The sequence below is a fragment of the Mustela lutreola genome, chromosome 3 (genome assembly GCF_030435805.1).
Source record: "Mustela lutreola isolate mMusLut2 chromosome 3, mMusLut2.pri, whole genome shotgun sequence".
Lineage (NCBI taxonomy): Eukaryota > Metazoa > Chordata > Mammalia > Carnivora > Mustelidae > Mustela > Mustela lutreola.
The window spans coordinates 44,095,001-44,118,034 of NC_081292.1; the positions used below are offsets into that span (position 1 = coordinate 44,095,001).

The 23,034-nt window shown below is 40.5% G+C and overlaps 1 protein-coding gene across 1 annotated transcript in view; it reads left to right on the forward strand.

Annotated features, from left to right (window-relative positions):
• RUNX1T1 (RUNX1 partner transcriptional co-repressor 1) overlaps window positions 1-23,034 on the forward strand; it is a 131,621-nt gene that overhangs the window by 83,864 nt on the left and 24,723 nt on the right. The window contains 4 exon segments of the mRNA XM_059166052.1: window positions 42-223; window positions 11,015-11,265; window positions 16,237-16,322; window positions 16,875-17,076. Of these exon segments, the coding sequence (XP_059022035.1) occupies window positions 42-223; window positions 11,015-11,265; window positions 16,237-16,322; window positions 16,875-17,076 (721 nt within the window).

Here is a 23,034-nt window from a genome sequence, read left to right on the forward strand (position 1 = left end):
AGCCTTCGGGTCCACCTCTCATTCCTGTCATGCCCCCACAGGCCAACTTGCCCCTGCTGCAGCGCGAGCTCCTCCACTGCGCAAGGCTGGCCAAACAGAACCCTGCCCAGTACCTCGCCCAGCATGAACAGCTGCTTCTGGACGCCAGCACCACCTCACCTGTTGACTCCTCAGAGCTGCTTCTCGATGTGAACGAAAACGGGAAGAGGCGAACTCCAGACAGGTGAGAGGGAGGAGGGCCCTGGACCCACCGTGGCCTTTTCCTCCCATCTGTGCTTCGAAGGCCTGTTGCTTTTGAAGTGCTGAGCGAGCTGCCCCAGAGGCCGTCGGGTCGCTCTCGCTGGCCTGGGAGGTCACCGAGACCGTGTCAGTCAGGCTGTTGTGCAGGTTCATCTTGGCTGTCGTATTAGTAAAGGAAAAGGGGTGAATAACATCCGGATGGGCTCAGTGCCACCCATGGTTGTTAGAAACACAGTCAAGATGAAAATTCTCACTTATTACAGAATTCAACCCAACCAGGTATTTTGCCCTTCCCGTGTGAGGAAGTTCAGCCTTCCAAGTTTCCTCAGAACAGGACGGTTTGGAAAGCTGGCCTTTGTGGGTTGCTCAGTGAATGCAATGCAGTAGCTATTGAATTGGGGTTTAGAGGAGTTGAGAGAAAACTTCTGGGAAGCTAGACGAGCTGAGTGAAGATTAGCATTAAGTCAGAGAACTAGTAGATGGCACCTTTGTTGAACAATTTATCAGGCAGTATTCATTCCAGCAGGCACGCTGCTCTCAGAACTGAGAATTCCGAGAACCGTAAACGAAAGCCCCTTCTCCATTCAGCCCTACAAAGTAGCTGTTGAATAAGGTGTATGCCGTGAAATTTCCCATGTACCTATTAAAATAATTTTTTTGCGTGCCTCATCCTCATTTGCAAATATTTTCTAATATAGGAATATAAAGTCTCATGAGCAGCATCTTGCATCATATTTGTGAAAATATGGAACTGTATTGAAATGAAACCGTGTTCAGAAACGTGTTTGCCCTATGCTTTGTTTCCTTTCTCTACTTATCCACCCTGTGTCTGCATTTCATCAGGCATGAGTGAAACAGCCTTTGAGAGGTTAACATTCTGGCACAATCACATTCCAGATTCATGGGAGCTTATGATCCTTGGAGCTACTCAGAGACATCTATCTGTGACCGACTTAGCTACCCTTAAATGTATTAGCTGCTTTGCAAATCAGAATGTTATTAAAAGCCAGCCAGTTTACATACAGTTATTACATAATCCTCTGTTAAGCAGTTTTTATGCTACAGTCTCTGCATTTTTTTCCCTTTCAACATAGGACATTTTGATAGTTTAAAATCCAAAAGCAAAAGGTTAAACATTAGTTTACTTCTGACATGCTATAGACCTGCCTCCAAACACAACCTGCCAACAGGGCTGCTTTCTCCTTTTTGCAAACCATTTTTCCTTCGTCATATTTAAGCATTTAGTGCTTTAGCTTTGAAAAGCAACCGCTTAATCCAGGTGTCCGAGTGGCATGTCCACGTGATACTGAAAACCAAGAAGCGGCCCTAGGATAGATGATTCACACGTGCCTTCCTGTCTGCTGCTAACCCCCGTACCCTGCAGGAACTCCTGTACTGTGTGCACATATGGAGGTGTTGCAGCTCCATTTTCCAAGGATAAGGTAAAAGAATTAGAGACGGGATGGACAGTTGGGAAGAAAACATTTATTTGGGCGGAGGATGGGGTACCAGGAAAAGCTCTGGATAGCTGTGATAAATGTGAAGATAATCCTACAGGCAAAATTGGAAGTGTTCTAGAAACCCCAACTGCTCAGTAGCAGACCCAACAGTTTCATTCCCTTCTCTGTAGCCCAGGCACTTCCCCACTGATCTCCTTTCCCAGTGATTTGTATTTGAAGGTGTTGTGCCTGCAGGCTTGGCTTGGACGGTGCTGTGGCGAGCCCTCAGCAGCGTACTAAGGCTGAATACGGAAACTTCGTGTAGATTCCATGGATAATCAGCATTTTTGTTCTGGGGATCTGTAGCTGCGTGTGCATGCACATTTGCGTTTGATCAGGTGGAACTTTCTTTAAAAAGCCCTTCAGTTATTCAGAGGCAGTTAGTTGCTGGAGGCCAGAATTCACACAGTTGCTCTTTGACTGGAACATTCTTTTTTCAAGTGGAACCCTGAAGTGTGTGTTTTAATGGAAGGATGGCAAATGGATTTCCTTAGAGTTAGGAGGACGGGTAATGAGAATATGTTGTGTAAATACATTGGTATCTTGTGGGAATATGATCAGAGCCAAGAAAATATGGGTCTCTACAGTACTTTTTTGCATATATTTTCTGCATCTTGTTTGCATATGCATTTTCCTCTCCTCTGGTTATTTATCTGTATATCCAGATCTACTATATGAAATTTTATAGAGTATGGAGCTGTCTGACAGCAGAGCTTTTTTTGTTTTACTGAATGTTTTGTTGGTACATATGGTCTGACATGGATGAGCAGCCACGGTGAGATTTTGGAGTCTATTAAACTGGCTCATTAAAAAGATCAATCTGTTTCTGTAATAACACTGGGAACCATCAGTCACTAAAAGAGGGAAAAACTGACACCTGAGGAGAAAACACATTTTGGTAATTTGTTCATGACATGTCATGAACAAAAGAGCGCTCTATATTTTGTTTACAACTTTGGGGGCTTAAATTCTGTGACGATTGCCTATCTACCCTACGAAACAGTCATCATACGTTTCTGGGAGGGGTTGTGACAAGTTTAACTTCCTTCTCATCCTTAAATATGATTGCCACTGCTTCCATTCCTTCTTTTTTTAAACATTATTGTTATTTACAGAGAAATGAAGACTCTGAGGGAAATCTATGGAATCTTTTTTTTTTCCCCTGTAAGAAAGAGTAAAATTTATTCCACTTTCTTTTTAAAATATCTCCAGGGTGAGTTTCTGAAGAACTATGCCAAATTTGTAGGTCTGTGGTAGAATACTATAGAACTCAACTTAGAAAAAGATAATTTTGATTTTAAAATCATGTTATTTTTTCCTAAGATATTAAGGAAAGTAAATAGAAAATTCCGATTTCTACTCTTTGCTCATATTTAAGAGTTGATTGGTTATAGTAGACCTTGATTTTGTCATTCTGTGTTGGGAGAAGGTGACAAAGGGGATAGGAACCTTCCTGGTGCTGATTAAATGAAGTGACCGCTTTCAAAGATAAGACTAGAAGCTAAGAGCACTCTTTAAAACTTTTTGCCATGACAGTCGTGAAGACACTCACACTTTCACATGGGGTGAGGAGGGAAGGAGCAATTAGAGAAGGCTGCATTCTTTAGAGACTACAAAATGCATAGGAATTATGAAGGTGAAAACACTCGTGTTAATCATCATTGCTGTCTGTCTTTTCTCACAGCTTTGATCCTGCAGCTTTTTGTTAAAATTCATCTTTAATATTATGTTTGCATCTGTTAATGCTGCTTTTCTGACTTAGAGAATCTTCCTTGTTTAAGAAATCAAACTGAATGATCTTTGGGTTTGTATGAGTAACACTGTTTCTACCTCTACCCCTTACTGTTTCAAATGATCGATGTGAAATATTAATCCTCTTCTCATTTATCATCATTTTAATAGAACTATGCTCTAAATCGCTCTCAGCTTAACACATCTAAACTTTATTAGGTAGGCCACACAGTTGCATTAATATGTATTTCCTCCTCCCTCGAGAATTAAATACTATTTTCTGAAAAGACTTGTTTGACCTTTAGAATTCTGAAGCTCGTCAGCTGGGAGGGATCTTATGGATCTACCAGGCCAGCGCTTGAAGAAATTATGGCCCAACAAACTTGCTTAAAGTCACGAAGCTTCTTAGGGGTAAAACCAGCATGTTTACAGACCTGAAATCTTGCAGTTGCACAAAATATGTTTTGATGTGCAGTTTAAATAAGGAAAGCTCAACTAGAAACTGGAGGGTTTTTTCCCCCTTACTTTCCCTCATTTATTTCTGCTGCATAATTGCTCAAGTGGGTAAATGCAATAGTATAATATTCTGGGGGCTTATAGATCTTTTTAATGACGGAGGATCCACAGTCAGCCAGGTTTCCTGGTTTAGTAAGTTAAAAAACATTGAAGGTTAGAGGGTCAGAAGGTAGTCGTTTTGAAACTGTGTGGTTGAATATATAAGATTGGTCGTCACAGCACACAGCTGCTGAAACTGCGAGGCCCATTTTTCCGTTTCTGTAACATAAATGAGGTTTCAATATTTTTGTCTTTCTAAAAAGAAAAAGTAGATAGACTTTACAACAAATTATAGGATTAATTGACTATGCCAATCAGAATTAGATTTGTATTGTCTACTGCATTCAGTTTTCTGTGACAAAATGTAGGGAATTTATGTTATACTCTTGTTTCGTTTTGCATCTTTTACGCAGTTTTTGGTTGCACAAAGTGAGTAATCATTCCTGTAGAAATGACTTTTTTATATAGTCAGATCAATCATGAAGTATTCTAGTGAAATAGCATTCAGTTGCATTTACATGATCAGACTTGCCTGGTTGTAGAGGACATTTTGGCCTCTCCACACCAACTTCCATGTGAACTTGGCTAGTCTTATTTCTTGCTGCTCCCCTAGGGTCTGGCCTCCTGCTGAATACTCTTCATGCTTTCGTTTGTTTTCTAACTGATGGTTTCTGCTCAGTGCCTTGGTTCTTGTATGTCATCATTCTACTCATACTCTATAGGCTAACTGAGGTAGTATCTGCTATTTGAATGAAATCTTCCCAATTATAAATATTTAAAGTAGTTACTATTTTACTGAGCACTTAAGATGTGCCAAGCCTCATGCTAAGTAACTGACATAATATATAGTAATTCCTCCCCCCTATCTGTGGGGCATACATTGGTTCCAAGACCCCCAGTGGGTGCCTTAAAACCACAAATAGTACCAAACCTTATATATACTGTGTTTCCTCCTATATATACATACCTGTGATAAAGTTTAATTTATAAATGAGGCATCATGTTCTTAACAACAAAAATAAAATAGAGCAGTTATAACAATGTTCTGTAAAAAAAGTTAGGTCTCTCTCAAAGTACCTTCTTGTACTGCACTCACTTTTCTTGTGATGATGTGGGATGATAAAATGCCTGTGTGATGAGATGAAGTGACGTGAATGACGTTGGTGGTGTGATGTCACGTTAGGCTGCTTGCTGCCGGCCTGCAGACTCTATGTGAGGAAGAGGGTCATCTGCTCCTGGACTGAGGTTGCCTAGGGAAGTGGAGCTGGGAACAGTGAAACCACAGATAAGGGGAGCCTGCTGTATACCTAGCGCTTTATTTTCTACCAGGCCTATTGTATAGAGGCAGGCTGGAGAATGTGTCTGAGGTCACGTGGCTTCTAAGAGGCACACGGGTGGGATTCTGACCCCTCATTCTCTGACTCGAGTGTCTGTGATCTTATAATAATGACTCTTACACCACCAGCCGCTGAATGCCCCACCTTGAAAACAAACTGATTTGATTATGTTGTTGAATGCCAAATACAGGCTAGGCTCTTCATGTGGGTTTTTTCAGATGGTCCTTAGTAGCTCTGAGACAGTCATCGTCCTTTGTGAATGAAAACACTGAGGCGCATAGCAGTTAAACTGTCTTAAGTTCATACGGCCAGCAATTAGCAGTGCCCAAACTTGAAGCCAGCTCCACAGCCCTGCTCTCTTGAGCGCCCATTGTGGAGTGATCTTTACTCCTTCTAGTGTCCCGATCCACTTTTGTACTGTTTTTATGCAATGTGCCAAATTCTGGTCCTTCATGAATGTATAGAAACCTTACATCTCTAATTAAATTGTGTTTATAGTGAAGATTTCTTGCCAGCACTCTTCCAAAAAGAATTTAAGTCTAGTACTAAATGATTATCTTACGGAGAGGGTTTTGGGGCATCGTGGATTGTATCTTGGGCATCCTTTATTCCCAGGAAAGTTTAGGGCAATGTATTACACATACTGGGTGTCTGAACCAAAACAAAGCAAAACACCCCCCCCACACACACACCCCACACACAACACACACAGCAATGCCAACAATCCTACTTGAACAAATAAAGTTAAGCATTTAATGCAGTCATTTTCAGTAGTATACCAAATGGTCTCTCTCTCAAGAGTCTTGCTTGTTTGCTTTCTTGATGACTATCTTGCTTTCTATTGTTTTAAAAGATGTATCTCTGAAATACCCACAACAATGAAATTAGCCATGCGTGGCCCAGGAACAGAATGCCATGATTGGCTCACTGACCAGAAAAAACTGGAGGGTTCCAGTTGGAATTTATAGATAACAGGTTAGAAAGGGAAAGCACAGTTGTAGATAGCCGGAGCAGTAGAATGGAGAACCTTGCAGTGGCCAGAAATCAGAAAATGCGTGGGGACAGCCAGTAGCAAGTTGAGCAGGTGGCAAGCTTTGGGAAACATGGGAGGGAAGACTCAGATGGCTCTCTGAACCTGCCTGTTGTAATTCTTGAAGGCCCAGGTGTTGTGGCTGTGTGTGTGGAGTGGCAAACACTGCCTGCATCTTACTCGCACCTGAAGGGATTATTAGCATGTGCTGCGTCAGCCATGGAGGGATTGAAGGCATTTCTTTCCATATGGCCCAGCGATGATGGTCCTGTGTCATTCAGCTCTCTGTACTTCCCCGTCTACATATCCCACTTCCTCCAGGGAGAGAGCAAAAAGTGTGAAACCCCTCTGGGGTGTCATGACGAATTAGGTTCTAATTTCATTTGAAGGAAGCGGGGTAATTTGTAATACATTTAATTTCAGATGCCTTACTCAACATCAATGGAAAGGTGGCATGTTAAATTTTTATCTAAACTTCCCTGCTTCCTAATGATTCCTGAAGAGACCTTTTGCTGACAAAAGAATGTCAAGAATGATTTTAGCCCCCCTTTTGATTCAGTGTCCAGTTAGCCTGTGGAAACCTCAACAAATCACATGTGTTAGAAAAGGGAAGGAAGGTGTGCTTACTATCAAATCATTAATGTCTTTGGGCTTTTTAAACATCAAGCTACTACATTAAAATGAGATTTAAATCTAGACTTCTAAAGTACAAGAATAAATATATGTGTCTTTTTATTGTGAGAGTCTGCTGGCATCTTAGCCCTGGCTTTGGCTGAGACTCTGGTCAAGAGGACAGAGGCGTGAACAGGCCAAGATGGGCAAAAGGCACTGTGCTACAGATGCTTAAGGGACCCTTGGCAGGACTTGATTCGGAAAAGAAAGTTGTAGCATAGCCTCCATTATTGAGGAGCTGGGGGTGCGGGGAAACAGCCTGAGGTGGGATAAAATGTAACTTAGGTTGTCTCTAAAGTTTTGTTGTGTTTGTTTTAACGTTTATTATTTCCCATTCATCCCATTTTACTGGGCATGAAACTGAAGCCAGAGGTTAACCTTCCTGAGGTCACACAGCTGAGTCCTGAGTGGCCCTTTATTATTAAAGGCCTTCAGATTCCTGAGAAGTGATTGGGATCTAAATGTTGATGTGGTTGGGTTATGTTCAGAAAATTTCTCTTGGTAGGGAGAGAGAATATTCTCGGGCTGATTTAAAAAACAAACAAAATGCCTTTCAGAAATCTCTGAGACATGATGGACTTCCCACTAGAATTTGAGTTATTTCAAGAGTATGCTGGTACGGGACAATGAAAAGTGATGGGACAATTTGTTCGTTCAGCCGGATACGCTTTGAAAGGGCAACATTAAAAGAGCTAATTTAGAATTTGTTCAAGTAAATGAGGTGTAGATAGTTGTTGGTATTTTTTAAGAAGAAGACAGACAAATAGCAATTAAGATGTTTTAGTTACCTTTCTGGACATAACTCCTTTGAATAGGGTTGGCCCTATAACCAGACATGGGTGATTTGTGGAAGCACCAAGGAGACCTTTCATAGCTTTGTTTCTATGAGCCGTGAATGTTTTAATGCTTTGCTGTTAAAATATAACTACCTTTGTGAGGTGTTGAGCTTTGTTGTTTCCATAGCTAGCAGAGTGATAGAACAGCAGGGTCCTGATAGAAATGACAGGACCCACTCGGGACCTCGCCCTGCTTGGGGATATTACTGTCCTTGTTTTAGGGGGAAAAAAACCCTCTTATTTCATAATAATGGGTCACTGAAGTAACAATACTGATCAGACAGCGGATATGAGGGTGAAGGTAAGTAACATATATCCAGTCACTTTGAAAATTACAAGAATTCTTCCAATGTTGTATGTTGCTGTTATTGAACAAAGAGAGGCAAAACCAGTAAATCAAGGTGGTCTGACAGCTGGGTCAGAGATGTTTGCATATTTAGAAATGCAACAGGGGCTGCTATAAGATATTTAGAGGATATTTTCTATTTCTGCGTGTGTGCGCGCGCACACACACACACACACACACACACACGCTACAAATAATTGTTCAAAGCAAAGAACAGAGACGTTCTCTGTTGGCTAAAGTGGTTGACTTTGACAGAATTTGGCCAGCGAAGCATTCAGCCTGTGTGTTTCGATTATAACCATGATGTCCTAACTAGGCCATTTGGATGTAAATACAGAATAATTCAACCGCAGTTTTCAAACTAGGAGGGACCTCAGCAATCATCTAGTCCAGTGGTTTTCAAACTTGGTTTTAGCAACAGATCTGGTCCTTTAAAGTGAAACCTTAGGTTGAACCCCAACTTGCAAAACAGAAAATTCAGTGGGTTCCTCTTGTCCTTCAAGTCTTTGATGTTTGGGGGAAAAAAATTCTTCATTGCCTGCAGAATCCTGTAAAAGCACTTCAGGTGGCACAGTTTGAAAACCACTGATCTAGTCCAACCCTTTCATTTTACAGATGAGCACACTGAGGTCCAGAGAGGTTAAGTGGCTTGCCCAAGGTCACACAGCTAGTCGTGGAAGAGCCAGGACTAGATCTCAGGTCTCTTGATTCCCAGTCCAGTGCTCTTTCCACTACACCACCCTGCCTGTAAGGTAGGTGCTGTGTCAGCATTATGTTCATAGCTACTAATAGTCTTCAGTATTTATCAACTGATTTATGCTGGTGATGTGCATTGAATGTTGAGATGTTTTATTCAGAAATATACAGGATATAAAAATAAAGATTAGAATGTCAAATTTACTCTTAGAAGATAAATTGGTGACTAGATTGTTCCCTTTCACTTTTAAAAATTATTTTCAACAGTGTATTCAGGTAGTGTCTGAGGTACACTGGGCGTTTAGTCTGATATCAGTGATCAAGATGTATGGAGCCTGTATGTATCAGACACCTACTTGGATGGAAGCAGCATTGACTTCTGGCTGCTAGTCTCGCGGGGACCATGCCCTGCTGCCATTTCCAACGTTGGCTCAGTTCCTGTCGCTAGTACTGTGCCTCTCTCTTCAGCAGGTAGTGGCCATATATTATTTCACATTTCAACTCTGAAGAGCTTCTCTTAGTTCTTTGTGTGCTTGGGCCTTCTGTCTCTACGTCCTCTATCCTTCTCCATCTGGTGTGTATACATTGTCACTGGGGCTCTACCCTAAAGGGATGTATGGGGTGGTTCATGGCAGAGTCTTAATGCTCTAATCTCCATATCTCTGTTGAGTTAGTTTCCATGCAGATGCCTCTGGTGTTTATCAGAGAGCATATCCTAGACTCTACTTAAGAAACTAGGAAAAGTGTCTTAAAAGGCCTCTATGCTATTGTTACCAACTTAAAATAAAAAGGCAAGTGGAAGTCTGCAGCAACTGTGACTTGGTAGAGTTTCTCATGGAGACGTTTCCTGGGAAAGTAGATATTATCACTGGTCTAAGGTTAGAGTGCTAGTCTTGTGAGGAGAGCCAAATACAAAGGAAATAGTTAGCGTAGGAGCTGTGATTTCGGTCAAAGTTGGGATGTGATTGGTTCCTATTTTCCTGAATATATTGCGTTAGTTTCTAAGAATATATTGAGTAAGTTTCTATCCAGACCCCAAATACTTCTTTAGCCCCATTTCTGTGTAAGAATGTAGGAGCAGTGATTAGTTATCAGGGCCTCATTCATATACCATATTCCTTCTGAAAGCCAAGCTTAAAGCTCTGTGTATCCCATCATGAAATGCAGTCAGGGTGTGCCCATCCTGCCCAGACACCTGAGGAAGGTCACAGAGGCTCCCTGGGCAAGCCTTCTCCACTTTAAGGGGGCTGACTTCCAGGTAGCTCTTAATGGCTGCTGGGGAAGGCAGTGTTCGGGTCCCAGACGTTGCGTTGCTTCCTTGTGTTAGCTCAGCATGATCAGCCCTTTCCATAGAACTTTCTGTGATGATGGAAATGCACCGTATATGTGCAATCCAATGCCATAGCCACAGGTTGTGATGGTGAGTACCTGAGATGTGGCTACTGCCCATGAAGAACCAGGTTTAAACTGAATTTACATTAGCTTCCATTTAAATTTAAATGGCCGCATGTAGCTATTGTATGGGACCACACAGCTAGCTCTTAGATGTTCTCCAACATGAAAATCAGATGCCGGGTTGGATAAATGGAATAGGAATTCCTTCAGAATTCATCAAGAGAGGAATGCCATACCAAACACTTTGATGAATCTTCACCAAACACCATTTAGTTTTAGGATAATTTGTTTGAAATCAAGTACTTTTTTTCTTTATTGTTTGTTTTGTTTTTTAATAAATATGCTAGCTAGGGAGGGAGATTAAGTAAGATTACTCTTACTTAAGTAATAAAGTATGAGTACTCTTAGTTGTGACCTCACCACACATGCGAGCTACAACCAGAAAGATATCTGCCAGCTTGGTGAGGCGTGAACCCATTTTCTCATGTGTGCGATCTTGCGATGACTTAGGCCTCAGCACGGGTTCCAGTGAATTCCCACAGGTCTTCTGGGAAGCCAAGTTTAGGAAGTTTCTGGCCAATAAATAAATACTCTGTTTATATTGTAAGTTCAAATGTGAGTGTCTGAACTATGCTGGCTTCTGAATAACATGATGAAACTTTTTCTTCCCCCTTTAGAACCAAAGAAAATGGCTTTGACAGAGAGCCTTTGCACTCAGAACATCCAAGCAAGCGACCATGCACTATTAGCCCAGGCCAGCGGTACAGTCCAAATAACGGCTTATCCTACCAGCCCAATGGCCTGCCTCACCCCACCCCACCTCCACCTCAGCATTACCGTTTGGATGATATGGCCATTGCCCACCACTACAGGGACTCCTATCGACACCCCAGCCACAGGGACCTCAGGGACAGAAACAGACCTATGGGTAAGCTTGAAGAATCTGTTCACTTCTTATGGCATTGGATGCTTGAAGACTCCCGTCATTACTTCTCAACTGAACTTGAGGCTTGAAATCTGTGTGATAGGGGTAAAAATTCTCTTCTCTCTATGTCGTCTCCTTTATGAGAACAGTTGGTTAGTATGAGTATGTTTTTAACAGCTGTGCTTTCTCTCTCTTAATTACTTACGGTCTTTAGGACAGCAGCCTATTTTTTTTTTTTTTTTTTTTTTGGGAAAGGGGCACCTAAATTAATATAAAGTCCTCAACAAATGCAAAGTGAATTTTTAGGTTATTTTTTTTTTTAACATTAGAGATTTCATACGCAGCCTGTCTGCCACAAACATTTTTAAAAATGTTAAGATGTTCCTTTTCTTTCATCGTACTTTTATTTCAGACAGTCTTAGGGTTCAGTTTGGTTTTTCCAGTCTTCGCGGTACTCTGTATTTGAAAAACACGAGAGGCACGATGTCTCGGGCTTAAAGCAACAGATGTTCTTTGAGGAATGGTTTGGTACTTTCTTCACCTGCAAGTGACAGTGATTAAATTTAATATTGACAGTTTTGTGTCATAGATCAAAGTGCCAAAGAAAGAATGAGTTTAGGGAAACATGTGATCCATTTGCCTGTGTTCATTCGTTCTTTACATAAAACTGTTGAAGAGGGAAGCATTTAGGAGACATGGCCTTATAAAGAACAAGTGTCTGCCATGCAAAATAAGAGGGAAAGTGAATAAGCTAAGATTGGATACCCTGAGATCAGGTATATCTGTACCCACTGGTTTTATATGATTTTTCTTCAGACCACGTTCTTACCTTTTAATTATATTAGCTTATAAAACTAATAGTGCTAATCTCTATAAATATGTGCAATTACTTAACCATCCCTAAAGTCTGGCCCAGTTTAGTGTGTGTTAGTGTAAAATAAAATCTTGATGTATGAGTAACAAATGGTGGTATTACATTAGGCTGCCATTTTGAGAATATATGCTCTCAGGGGAGAGCATCAGAGCACTGTTCCAGGCTCTTGTAATTCTTGATTTTAGCAACTCGAGCTATTCATAAACTGAGAGCAACCGTCAATCCTTTCTTCTTTCTCCATCTCCTGTGTCCACTCCACTTACCAGCAGGACTTCATTAGTCAGCTAATTGCTGCTGAACTTGCCTGGCTGGTAGAGTTGGTGGGCAGGGTGGTGGAAAGAGCAGGGAAGAAAGCCTAAGTGGAAAACGAGAACACGGGGCTGGGGATGCAGAACTCCGGGAGCATCCGCAGTGCTCAGGTAGCAGGCACGGTGTTTTTAGCCAGAGACAGAGGTAGTGTGATGAGTAGAAGTTTACGTAAGCTTTCACTATAGTTGCTAGCAAACAGGGCTGCTGTATTTGGATCTTTTTGCCTTTTTTCCATGTAACCCCCCAAATGTTCAGAAAGTCGGAAAGGAGGCTCAGGGTGAGGGGAGGGGCCATGATTGAGGCCCTGGTTGTGAGACAGTCAAAAAGTAGTTCTGCTTCCCACAACGGCCTTTGCTACCTTTCTATATTGTGCCGGACAAATGACTAAGCATATAATTTGTGCTTTCTTAATAACCAGTCTGTCTAATGTTCTCCCAGGTACGATTTCTGAAGAGCTCTAAAAAGTGGTTATGTCATTTCTCAGCCTGGATCAATATTTTGACGCCCCCACCCCCAAACCAAATGTGGTTACAACCTCATTCTAAGTTAAGTCAAGGGCTTGCCATTTTTTTATGACGTTAGGCCCCCAAAGCATGATTCCTCATTTTCCAAGTAGAAGTGGACTCACCAGGTCATTGTAAGATGAATTCAAGATATCCTGCTCTTGTAGGTGCTGGGAAGTGGCCTCTTTGTTAGGCAGCAAATGCTATTTTATAAAATATTAGTTCCAGTGCACTATAAAGTAATCAGCAAAGAAGTAATTAGGCTTCTGTGCAATGATTATGTTTTCATCTGGTAATGTAAAATATCCCTTTATGAGTTATATCTGTACCCACTGGTTTTATATGATTTTTCTTCAGACCACGTTCTTACCTTTTAATTATATTAGCTTATAAAACTAATAGTGCTAATCTCTATAAATATGTGCAACTACTTAACCATCCCTAAAGTCTGGCCCAGTTTAGTGTGTGTTAGTGTAAAATAAAATCTTGATGTATGAGTAACAAATGGTGGTATTACATTAGGCTGCCATTTTGAGAATATAAAATTTGTCATAAATGTATACTTAGTCTAGTATGACTTATAAATGCCTATTATGTAGAGACATACACTCACTAGAGTCCTTTAATAAAATACCTTTACAAACAGCATTAGTTTATAAATAAACTTCAGAGTTTTAGTCTAGTTAGCTAAAATCTTCTAAACTGTAAGAACCAGTTAGTATTCAACATTATTGTCAAATTGCCTACAAATGGAAATGTGCTCTTTAATGATTATGAGTTACTTTCCCCCTAGTATATCCCTTTGGTATTATGAATATAAATGAAAATTGTGTGGTGATGAATATTGAAGTATCTGAAATAGAAATTAATAAATGTAAGATTTTGAGTTGATTTAGTTTTTCCTTTTTAGAGATTTGATTCTTTCTAACAGATGACTTTCAGAGTTCAGAAGCAGCAAATTATATATTTTCTTACCAAGTACTTGGGCTCAAACATGTTTCTAATGTACCTTTTTTTTTTTTTTTAACGAGTTGAAACTTAGCAGTATTCCACAAATGTTGGAATCTCATTATCCACAGGCATCCTATGGTTCATTAATATTCCTCCTGGCGTTAGAGCTTATATCATTGTTGACTTAGATCTGCTGAATTTTTGAAACTTTTTAAAAAAAATATTTATTTAGAGAGAGCATGTGAGTGGGGGTTGGGAGCAGATGGAGAGATACAATCCCAAATAAACTCCACACTGAGCATGAAGCTTGATGCAGGGCTCAATCACATGACCCTTAGATCATGACCTAAGCTGAAATCGAGAGTCAGATGATCAACTGACTTAGCCACCCAGGTGCTCCTGAAACTTTTGAGACCTCTAAAGTTCTTGGTCCTCAAAACCAAATAGTAAGATGCCTCCATTATGAAAGTCAATGCCATATTTATATCTTCATCACTCTCTGGTTGTTTTCTGTGATGACTCATTTCAGTGGTAGTGTTTTTATTTCCTAAAACATAAGCAACAAATAAGTCAACAAAAATTACATATTTGCAAACATTTCAACTTGAAATAGTCACAACAGACAGAGTAATAACTAAATATTCTTTTCCCCCAATGTCTTTTCTATTATGCAAATTATTAACACATATTTGCAATTTTACTTTTTTACCAATAGGTGGCATTGACCATTTTAACTTTAAAAATGTATCTCTGAACATGTTCTAATTAGACAAGAATGATGTGAAGTGATTTATATTTAGCTTTTTATTTAATCTGAGAAAACACTGTGTGTGTGTGTGTGTCTCCATCGGCTATAAATTAAATTGCATTTCATGGTTGGTTAAGAAGAGTCATGTGACTCATCATCTTTATTTCTCTATATCAGGTAAAAGAGGGACTTCTAACCACTCTGCTTCCACAGAAAGTGCAATTCAGTATCTCAGAAGTCTCATTGTCCTCTAACTCCCACATGATGCCCTCTTGAGAAGGAGCCTACCTAGGTGCCTAGAAGCCCACACCATGTCAGACTTAATTTGCTATTCAGAGTAACAGTTAGTAACCCATAACTGAAAAGGGGTTTTAATCATTTAAAGTAGAAAATATTGCCATAGTTCAATGCCTTTCTTTTGTAGTGGAAACTAAGAATTTGTAAGAGGAGCACTACAATCTGGGTGTCTCTGCTCATAGCCTCCCACCCTGTCCTCTCAGGGAGACACGTTTGTTTTCTATCTTGATGAGCATCCTACCTCACTGCCCACGGTCATGGCTGTTGTTGCTCGGTTGGTAAGCACTTCCACATTACCTTTTTGTGTTGTACCTTAATTGTGATGCTGAAGAGCATTAATACTTAACTCTATAGATTACAAATTGGGGTTTTTGGTTTCTTGGATTGGATTTAAGATTATCTGTCCAAAGCTAAGTGCAGAGGTGGCTCAGACAGTTAAGCAGCCAGCTCTTGATTTTGGCTTAGGTCATGATCTCATGGTTGTGAGATCGAGCCTGGGGTCAGGTTCTGTGCTCAGCAGGGAGTCTGCTTGGTATTCTCTCCCTCCCTCTCCCTTTGCCCCTCCCCGCATTTGCACACATGCGATCTCTCCCTCTCTCTCGAAATAAATAAAATCTTAAAAAAAAAAAAAAAAGATTTTTGTCCAAAATTACATCTGGTATGTTGCATTTTCTCCTAAGTGATGTCCAGTTTATTTCTTTAAAAAAAAATTTTTTTTAGTAAGCCAAATGAGTATACATTGCTTTCATATTTTGCAAGCTCTCTCTTCATGGCCTAGTTTCATCATGGAGGTATACACAGTAGAGTTGTGTTCATTTGCCTGTGCTGAAATGGGGAAAAATTTTACCATGCTCATTTTAGAAAAGCATATACCTACCATGTAAAGTGATTTATGCTGTCTTTATTTTTAATGCTAGAAAGCTGCACTTTGAAACCACTTAATGTCTCGTTGTGGTTTCTCATATTTATTAAGAGTTAGTATATATTTATATTTTCAATTTGGGAACATGATATGGATAACTGACTCAGTGCTTGGTGTCACTTTACTCCCTGTTCTTCCTACATGAAGGGTTCCAACCATATGACCTGCAACGTTCTTCCTAGTTTTAACGTTTTATCATTCTTTGAAGAGCCCATTAGGTAATTGCGAATGTGAGTATGACTTACGTCTCCATTAAAAAATCAAATACATTTTCACATCATTTAGTTTAGTCTTTGCTAAGTGCCTGTGTGCGTATGGATTATGTCCCGAACACTGTAGGGTGATTCAGCCTTCTTCTCTACGTTTGTAGGGTTGCATGGCACACGTCAAGAAGAAATGATTGATCACAGACTAACAGACAGAGAATGGGCAGAGGAATGGAAACATCTTGACCATGTAAGATATCGGTAATCATTTAGGTTAAAATATGTTTCCAAAACAACTGGAGTGGGCTTCTATGATAAAAGAGAAATTGGTGGGGTTGCTTTGAGGGTGCTATCCTTGAAGAAAGTAATGAGTGGGAATATTTGCAATACATGCAGGATTTGATTTTACATTAATATCAAAGGCACTGACGTAAGAGAAGTGTGAGGTCGTGGAAAGGAGTCCTCCAAGCCAGATCCGTGGGTTCCTGTTTTATTGCAAACGGGTCATTTGGTTTATACACTAATGGGATTAGTATTGGGAACTTGGCTGTGTGCCTTCAGCCGAAATCTCTGTCGTGAGTCATGTTCACGCCTCCCACGTTTTACTCTCATTCCCACTGAGTTTACTCCTCAGTCGGGCCTCAATGTCAGGTCTGACCTTTGAAAACACTTAGATGGAAGGAAGCCTTGGGGACAGCCATGGCGTCCCTCCTGGTCCTGCGGTGGTCTGTCTCGCTGCCCGCCCGAGCCATTTGGTGGTGGTGACAGCTGTGTTCTTCCCCCGCGCCCGCCCCTTCCACAGCTGTTGAACTGCATCATGGACATGGTGGAGAAGACACGGCGGTCCCTCACCGTGCTGCGGCGGTGTCAGGAGGCCGACCGCGAGGAGCTGAATTACTGGATCCGGCGCTACAGCGACGCTGAGGACTTGAAGAAAGGTGGCGGCGGCGGCGGCGGCCACTCCCGGCAGCAGAGCCCCGTCAACCCGGACCCGGTGGCGCTAGGTACTTTTCCCTTGGGTGGACACGCTGGACGGAGAGTGCTCACGCTCTTCGTGCCCATTTCACGTTCAGGGGGTCTTGGCAATAATAAAGGGTGTGCAGAGCCTTCTAGAGCCATAAACACTGGACATCCCCCGTAGTTCTTGTGTCTCCGTGCGGAAGCCCGCCGACTGGCCAATGCAGAGGCGGTCGCCACACATTGGCTCCTCTTTGCAGGTAATGCTGGGCTCAGGGCAGAGCTTCGAGGCTGGGCCAGGGTTTCACCTGTGTCGCGGAGACCTGTGCCCCTGCACAGCACACCTCGCTGCACCCTGCCCCCAGCGTGCCAGAACAGAATCTCCGGGCGCTGCCAGCTTCTGTGGTGGCAGCAACTCTCCAGGGAGTTCTGCTGCCAAACGGTGTTGGATGTGTTGTCTGAGTTTTAATTGATGACACAGTCTCTAAGACGGCCTGTTTTCCAGCTGTATCTTTTATTTTCATAAAACACTTACCCAGGAAGAGAGACCTAATGGTTCTATAGTCTGCTAGCTGGCACTTGAAAATGAGCAGTGAAGGGAACACTCTTCTGGTGACCTGACCTTAACCTAGATTGCGTAAGGCCTTCATTTAAAAATTTTTTTTTTCAAATTTTTATTTAAATTCTACTTAGTTAACATATAATGTAATATTGGCTTTAGGACCCTGTAAAGCTTTTATTAATTCTAATGCGACCGCTAATATAGTTGAGCTTTAGAAATGGAATGCTTAATATGTAAGCATATGTAATATTGATATATGGAGAATGTTGAGCTTATAAGTAGAATATAGTCACAGATACATGGAAAGAAATCCTGAACCTGGGAGAATTTTTGAGTAGCCTGTGAGCTTTCGCCTCAATTAATCACAAGGTATCACCATTTAAACTGGTGGCTACTACACGTGGGTGCCATCTGAGTAAACTTAGTGGAGATGGATTTGTGTCTGTCTGTGTTCGCTCATCTCTTTTTCTTATTTGTTTAGCCACACACCTGTCAACTCACTCAGGGCGCAGTCTGCACTGCAAACAAAACTAATTACACATGTGCTCATGACTTTGGCCTCATTATCACCCCTGGCTGATTATCAAAAATTAAAAACTTGTCTATAACTTGGCTATTGATCATATTATATTTTTTATTAAAATTATTCCTAAGCAATAAAGTTCCCTTTGTGCTTTAGGTTTGTGGATTCCGGCTCATCCCTGAATACTGAATGCTTATTACCATAATAAGTGTTATACAAAGATTCCAAGTCACTTACTTCACCCACTAGGTATTATTCTAAAGCTTGTTTTTAAAGATGAATGTGCATTTGTTAGGATACATTAAGGCAAGCAATGAAAATAGGTTTAATTTGAATCAACACCAGTCCATGTAAAACTATTTAGAGCAGAGTTGAGTAAGTATCCTGTTTTTTTATTTCCTTATTGTGAACAAAAATTGGTTAATCACGATAGATCTGTTCAGGACAAATGAAGCTGGTATCTGTAACCACCCAGGGTCAGCAAAAATCAAAAGTCTTAAACTAAATAAAATTTTAGGAGTCCAAGAGTTTGGTTTAACCTGCTTTATTGAACTGATTTGTTGAGTCAGTACTTATTTATTTAACGTTTACTATGGGCCAGGCATTGTGTTAGGCAACATAATAAAGGAATAAAATCCTTCCTCCCTTCCCTCGAGGAGCTTCTGATCTTTGGAGAAGAGAGACAGGGGCCCCAGCTAGTGCCCTGGCACAAGACGGCCCCTTAACTGACAGGATTAGGATTATCTACTGTCTACTACTGTCAAAGAAAAAGTTCAGCCACTAATGGGACTTCATGCCTAAGTGAGTTATTTGCAGCACCCAGAATATAGGACATGTCATATCATCACCACTGTTGCATATACATTCTGGTGATGCGAATGTATATTGTTCTCAAGGACAATAGGTTTAGTTTCCCTGTTAACTAAAAGAATAAAGTTGGTTTTAAAAAACTTCTTAGGAGTACCCAAATTACATTATTTCTGATGATGCTTTATGAATTCCTAGTTTTGGTCATACGAGGTTGCTTTGGCTTTACGTTTCTGGAGATTGTAATATTCAAAGACTACAAGCATTTCCTTTCTGTTTGTATTCTGACTTTTTTCTTTTAATAAACAGTCTTGTTCATTGTGGCCACAGAACCACAGGCTACCTTTTAAAAAACCATCCCAACTTGAGAGGTAGCTTGTCAAGAATCACACAGTGTGCAAGTTTAAGCAACCGGCGTGGCCTTTCATTGTGTGCCTCCTCCTAGCCTTGAAGCCTGTGAGTTTTGTTTTTGTGGGGGCTGCGCTGTGACTCTGAGACAGCTGGTGGTTTATAATCATGGACCACACTGATTTCACATGAAGTGTTTTCGAAGGTTCTCTCCTAGGTTTTAGAGTTGAATACGTTGATGTGTAAAGAAAAGACCAGAGATTACTGGCTGATGAGTCTCATTTCTGCCTCCGGAGAGTGTGTCGTCGAGTATGTCAAGTGTGTGTATAGATAAGAACTAGTGCTATGTCTGTATCTTTATGTACATGTAGATCTCTGTATCCTGCAGTTATATTACCCATGTCTCTTTTAGCTCAATTCTCTTAATTCCCTGCAGCTGCTACAGAGGTCAAATGAGACCTGCAGAACTTCAGAATAATATTATAGGAGATATCTTTAGTTCAAAATATTTCCTTGGTTACCTCCCTAGCTTGGAAACACTGGCAGTGTTTAGTCACACACAAATACACACACACACACATCCACATTCTCTGAGAATTTTTTTTTTAATTTTTATTTATTTATTTGACAGACAGAAATCACAAGTAGGCGGAGAGGCAGGCAGAGAGAGAGAGGAGGAAGCAGGCTCCCCGCTGAGCAAAGAGCCCGATGTGGGGCTGAATCCCAGGACCCTGGGATCATGACCTGAGCCAAAGGCAGAGGCTTTAACCCACTGAGCCATCCAGGTGCCCCTTCTCTGAGAATTTTTAAATTGCATTTGGGGACTGGACAGAGGAGAACATAACCTCCATGACCACTCTGTTGTGCTTGTTAAACTTCACTCCCCCTGTCACTTTTGAAATCTATCCGTAGTGTTAAGTCAGTGTGAGGGATTAGTAAGAGAACATGACTAATCTATTACTAATTGAGTTTTGGAGAGTTTTCCCTAGATATTAAATGAAGGCTATTTTGAACAGCCTCTTGAGCAATTTTTAAAATGGAGTACACACTAAGCCCATAATGTTGTTTCAACTCAAAAACAGGTTGGTATCGTGAAGGACTCTTCAAAATATTAGATTTTTTCCTTGAGCTCATAGATTTTTATTTTTATTGTTATTACTCACTTTCCAGGAAAACGTCCAGATCTTATAGTACTAAGTTAGAAAGTTAATTTTTAAAACAATTGTCTCTACTTTCAAAGTATGACTTGTTCTTTGTACATTTGAGTTTTGTTACGTTGTAAATTTCACCCAAGAGAGGCTCATGCCATCAGAATTGATACATAGTGTCACTGAAGTAGAATTGCTTTTGTACATATAGGTGGGGAGCTGCTGGTTAGCGTTTCATGGGCCTGAGCATTGGTTTGGGCCTCTGTGCCGCTGCCTTTCTCCTCCTTTGTCTCCATTCCCCTTTTCTCTCAGTATGCTGTTCATATCACTCTCTCTTGGCTCCTGACATTTTATTTCCTTTAGATTACTTTCTTTTTACTGGCTGTGTACTATTCTAGAATTTTCCTATAGTTTATCTTGTATTTGTGTGCTTTCCTTCTGTATTTCTCAAGAAATTCTTTATACTGTTAGAGTTAAAAGAAGTATCCAGTAATGGACTAATGTCAGAGACTGGACATAACTCTTTGAAATAGGAATGCACCCCCCCCCACACACACACCTTTTTTGAATGTTTGGATATTGTGATGAGAATGTATGAAATTTTGAAAATACTTTCATGATGTTTTTGGTAAGAGTTTCAGAAAGAGGCTTTTTGTTTGTTTTAAATGGAATGAGAAGTCGAGTTAACCATTCATAAAGGAGCTTAGGACTTCTGAGTTTGGCCAATTAATACCACCCCTGCTTCAGGTAGATTGGTGGGGAAATTGGTATTTTAAAATTCCACTGGCCAGCAAGCTTTATGATTGTCATATAATTGAATTATAGAATTTCTCATTACTGTCTAAAACCTCAGGAAATCCAGCGTGAAGGTTAAAAGCACAGATCGTCTGGGTTTGAACCCCTCGTTTCTCTTCTCCCTAGTTTTGTCACCTTTGGCAAGTAATTCTCTGTGCCTCCGTTTCCTTATCTATAAAATGGGAATGGTGATAATACATACTTTATAGATGTTTCTGTGTTAAATGAGTTAATTGGTATAAATCATATGGGACAGTGCCTGACCCATAGTAGATGTGATAAAAGTAATAGCTGTTATTATTACTTCTAATATGTAATCTGAAAAAGAACTTAAAAGGACTGATATATGAAGCCAGCTTCTTTGTATCCAAGATTATAAAATTAGAGTAAATTCTTAAGTACTTTTTTCATTCTGAAAATTCTTCAAAACAGTAATTTTTAGGTGGCTACTTTAACAGGCAGAAAAACTAGGAAAGGGGAATTCTGTCTTAAACACAATAAATTTGCTGTACCTTTAGGACCCTACTTCATAATACAAGGCTATGGAAAAATGGTTTGCTCCCAGCCAAAGAAATATATCCTGTCTACTATCAGTTTATAAAAACCACAAACATTATTCAGAGTATATCTGCATGTAAAAGTTTAGAGTTCTATATACTTGTATCGATTTCTTTAAATCACATCATGAAATTCATTTCAAGAGCATTCATCTGAGTTTCTAAGTGCCCACCGTATTTAAGTATATTGGGTTTAAAAAGAAGGGAGTAATAGTTAAATATAGCCATCTTTTAAAACCAAGAAGAGCTGATTGCCTCCTAGAGCACTAGGTACTTTTATTTTTTATTTTTTTAAAGATTTTATTTATTTATTTGACAAGTAGGCAGAGAGGTAGGCAGAGAGAGGAAGGGAAGCAGGCTCCCTGCCGAGCAAAGAGCCCGATGTGGGGCTCGATCCCAGGACCCCGGGATCATGACCTGAGCCAAAGGCAGAGGCATTAACCCACTGAGCCACCCAGGTGCCCCAGTACTTTTATTGTTAAAAAATCCTACAGCAGTTCTAGCTTCTAGGTTTGGTTTGGGCCTCTGAAACAAAATATTGAAGTTTCTGAATTCATTATATCCTTAAAAATAATAACTAACATTTATAAAGATGAACCCACTTAACCTGTCCTTTCTTTTGGTGGTTTTGTGATAGATAGTATCATGATCTCAGCTTCATTCTGCCCACTACAGGATAAAGGCCATACGTAGGTGCTGCCAAGCTTTCAGCCTTGCTGTTCTGGGTCAGATGAGGTCCCATTGGTTCTCCACAGGCTATCAGCTCATCCCTTCATATATACTGATGGCAGCCCTTTGCTGTTTCTAGTGGCCAATGGTCTCCATTCTGTCGTAAGTGTAGTGTTATCTTCCATCTCCTACATCATAGATTGCTTTTTCTGTTCTCCATCTCTTAGAACTACTCCTACACCTTGACGCAGTCCCTCTCTTCATAGATGTGTTCTCCTTCTGGAGGGTCCTCCTCTTCTCTTCTCGCCCCCAAACAATTTGTGTCCCAAAGAAAGCCAGAACTCAATTTAGGACTTTCCTGTAATTTTGCAGTCTTTCAGTAGTTATGTATGTATATGTTTCACATTTTAAACCATCTCCTATAGGCTCTTTTGTCTTTGTTTCTGTGACTGCATTTTAATACAGCTATCCATTTTATAGCAACTGATGTTTTATAGGTGGTCAAGATTTAATGGTGAATAAAAAAATTGCTTCTTTAAAATCTGGGCCTTACAAACATAAGGTGTTTTACATAGGTTTGTCTAGAGCAGTCAATA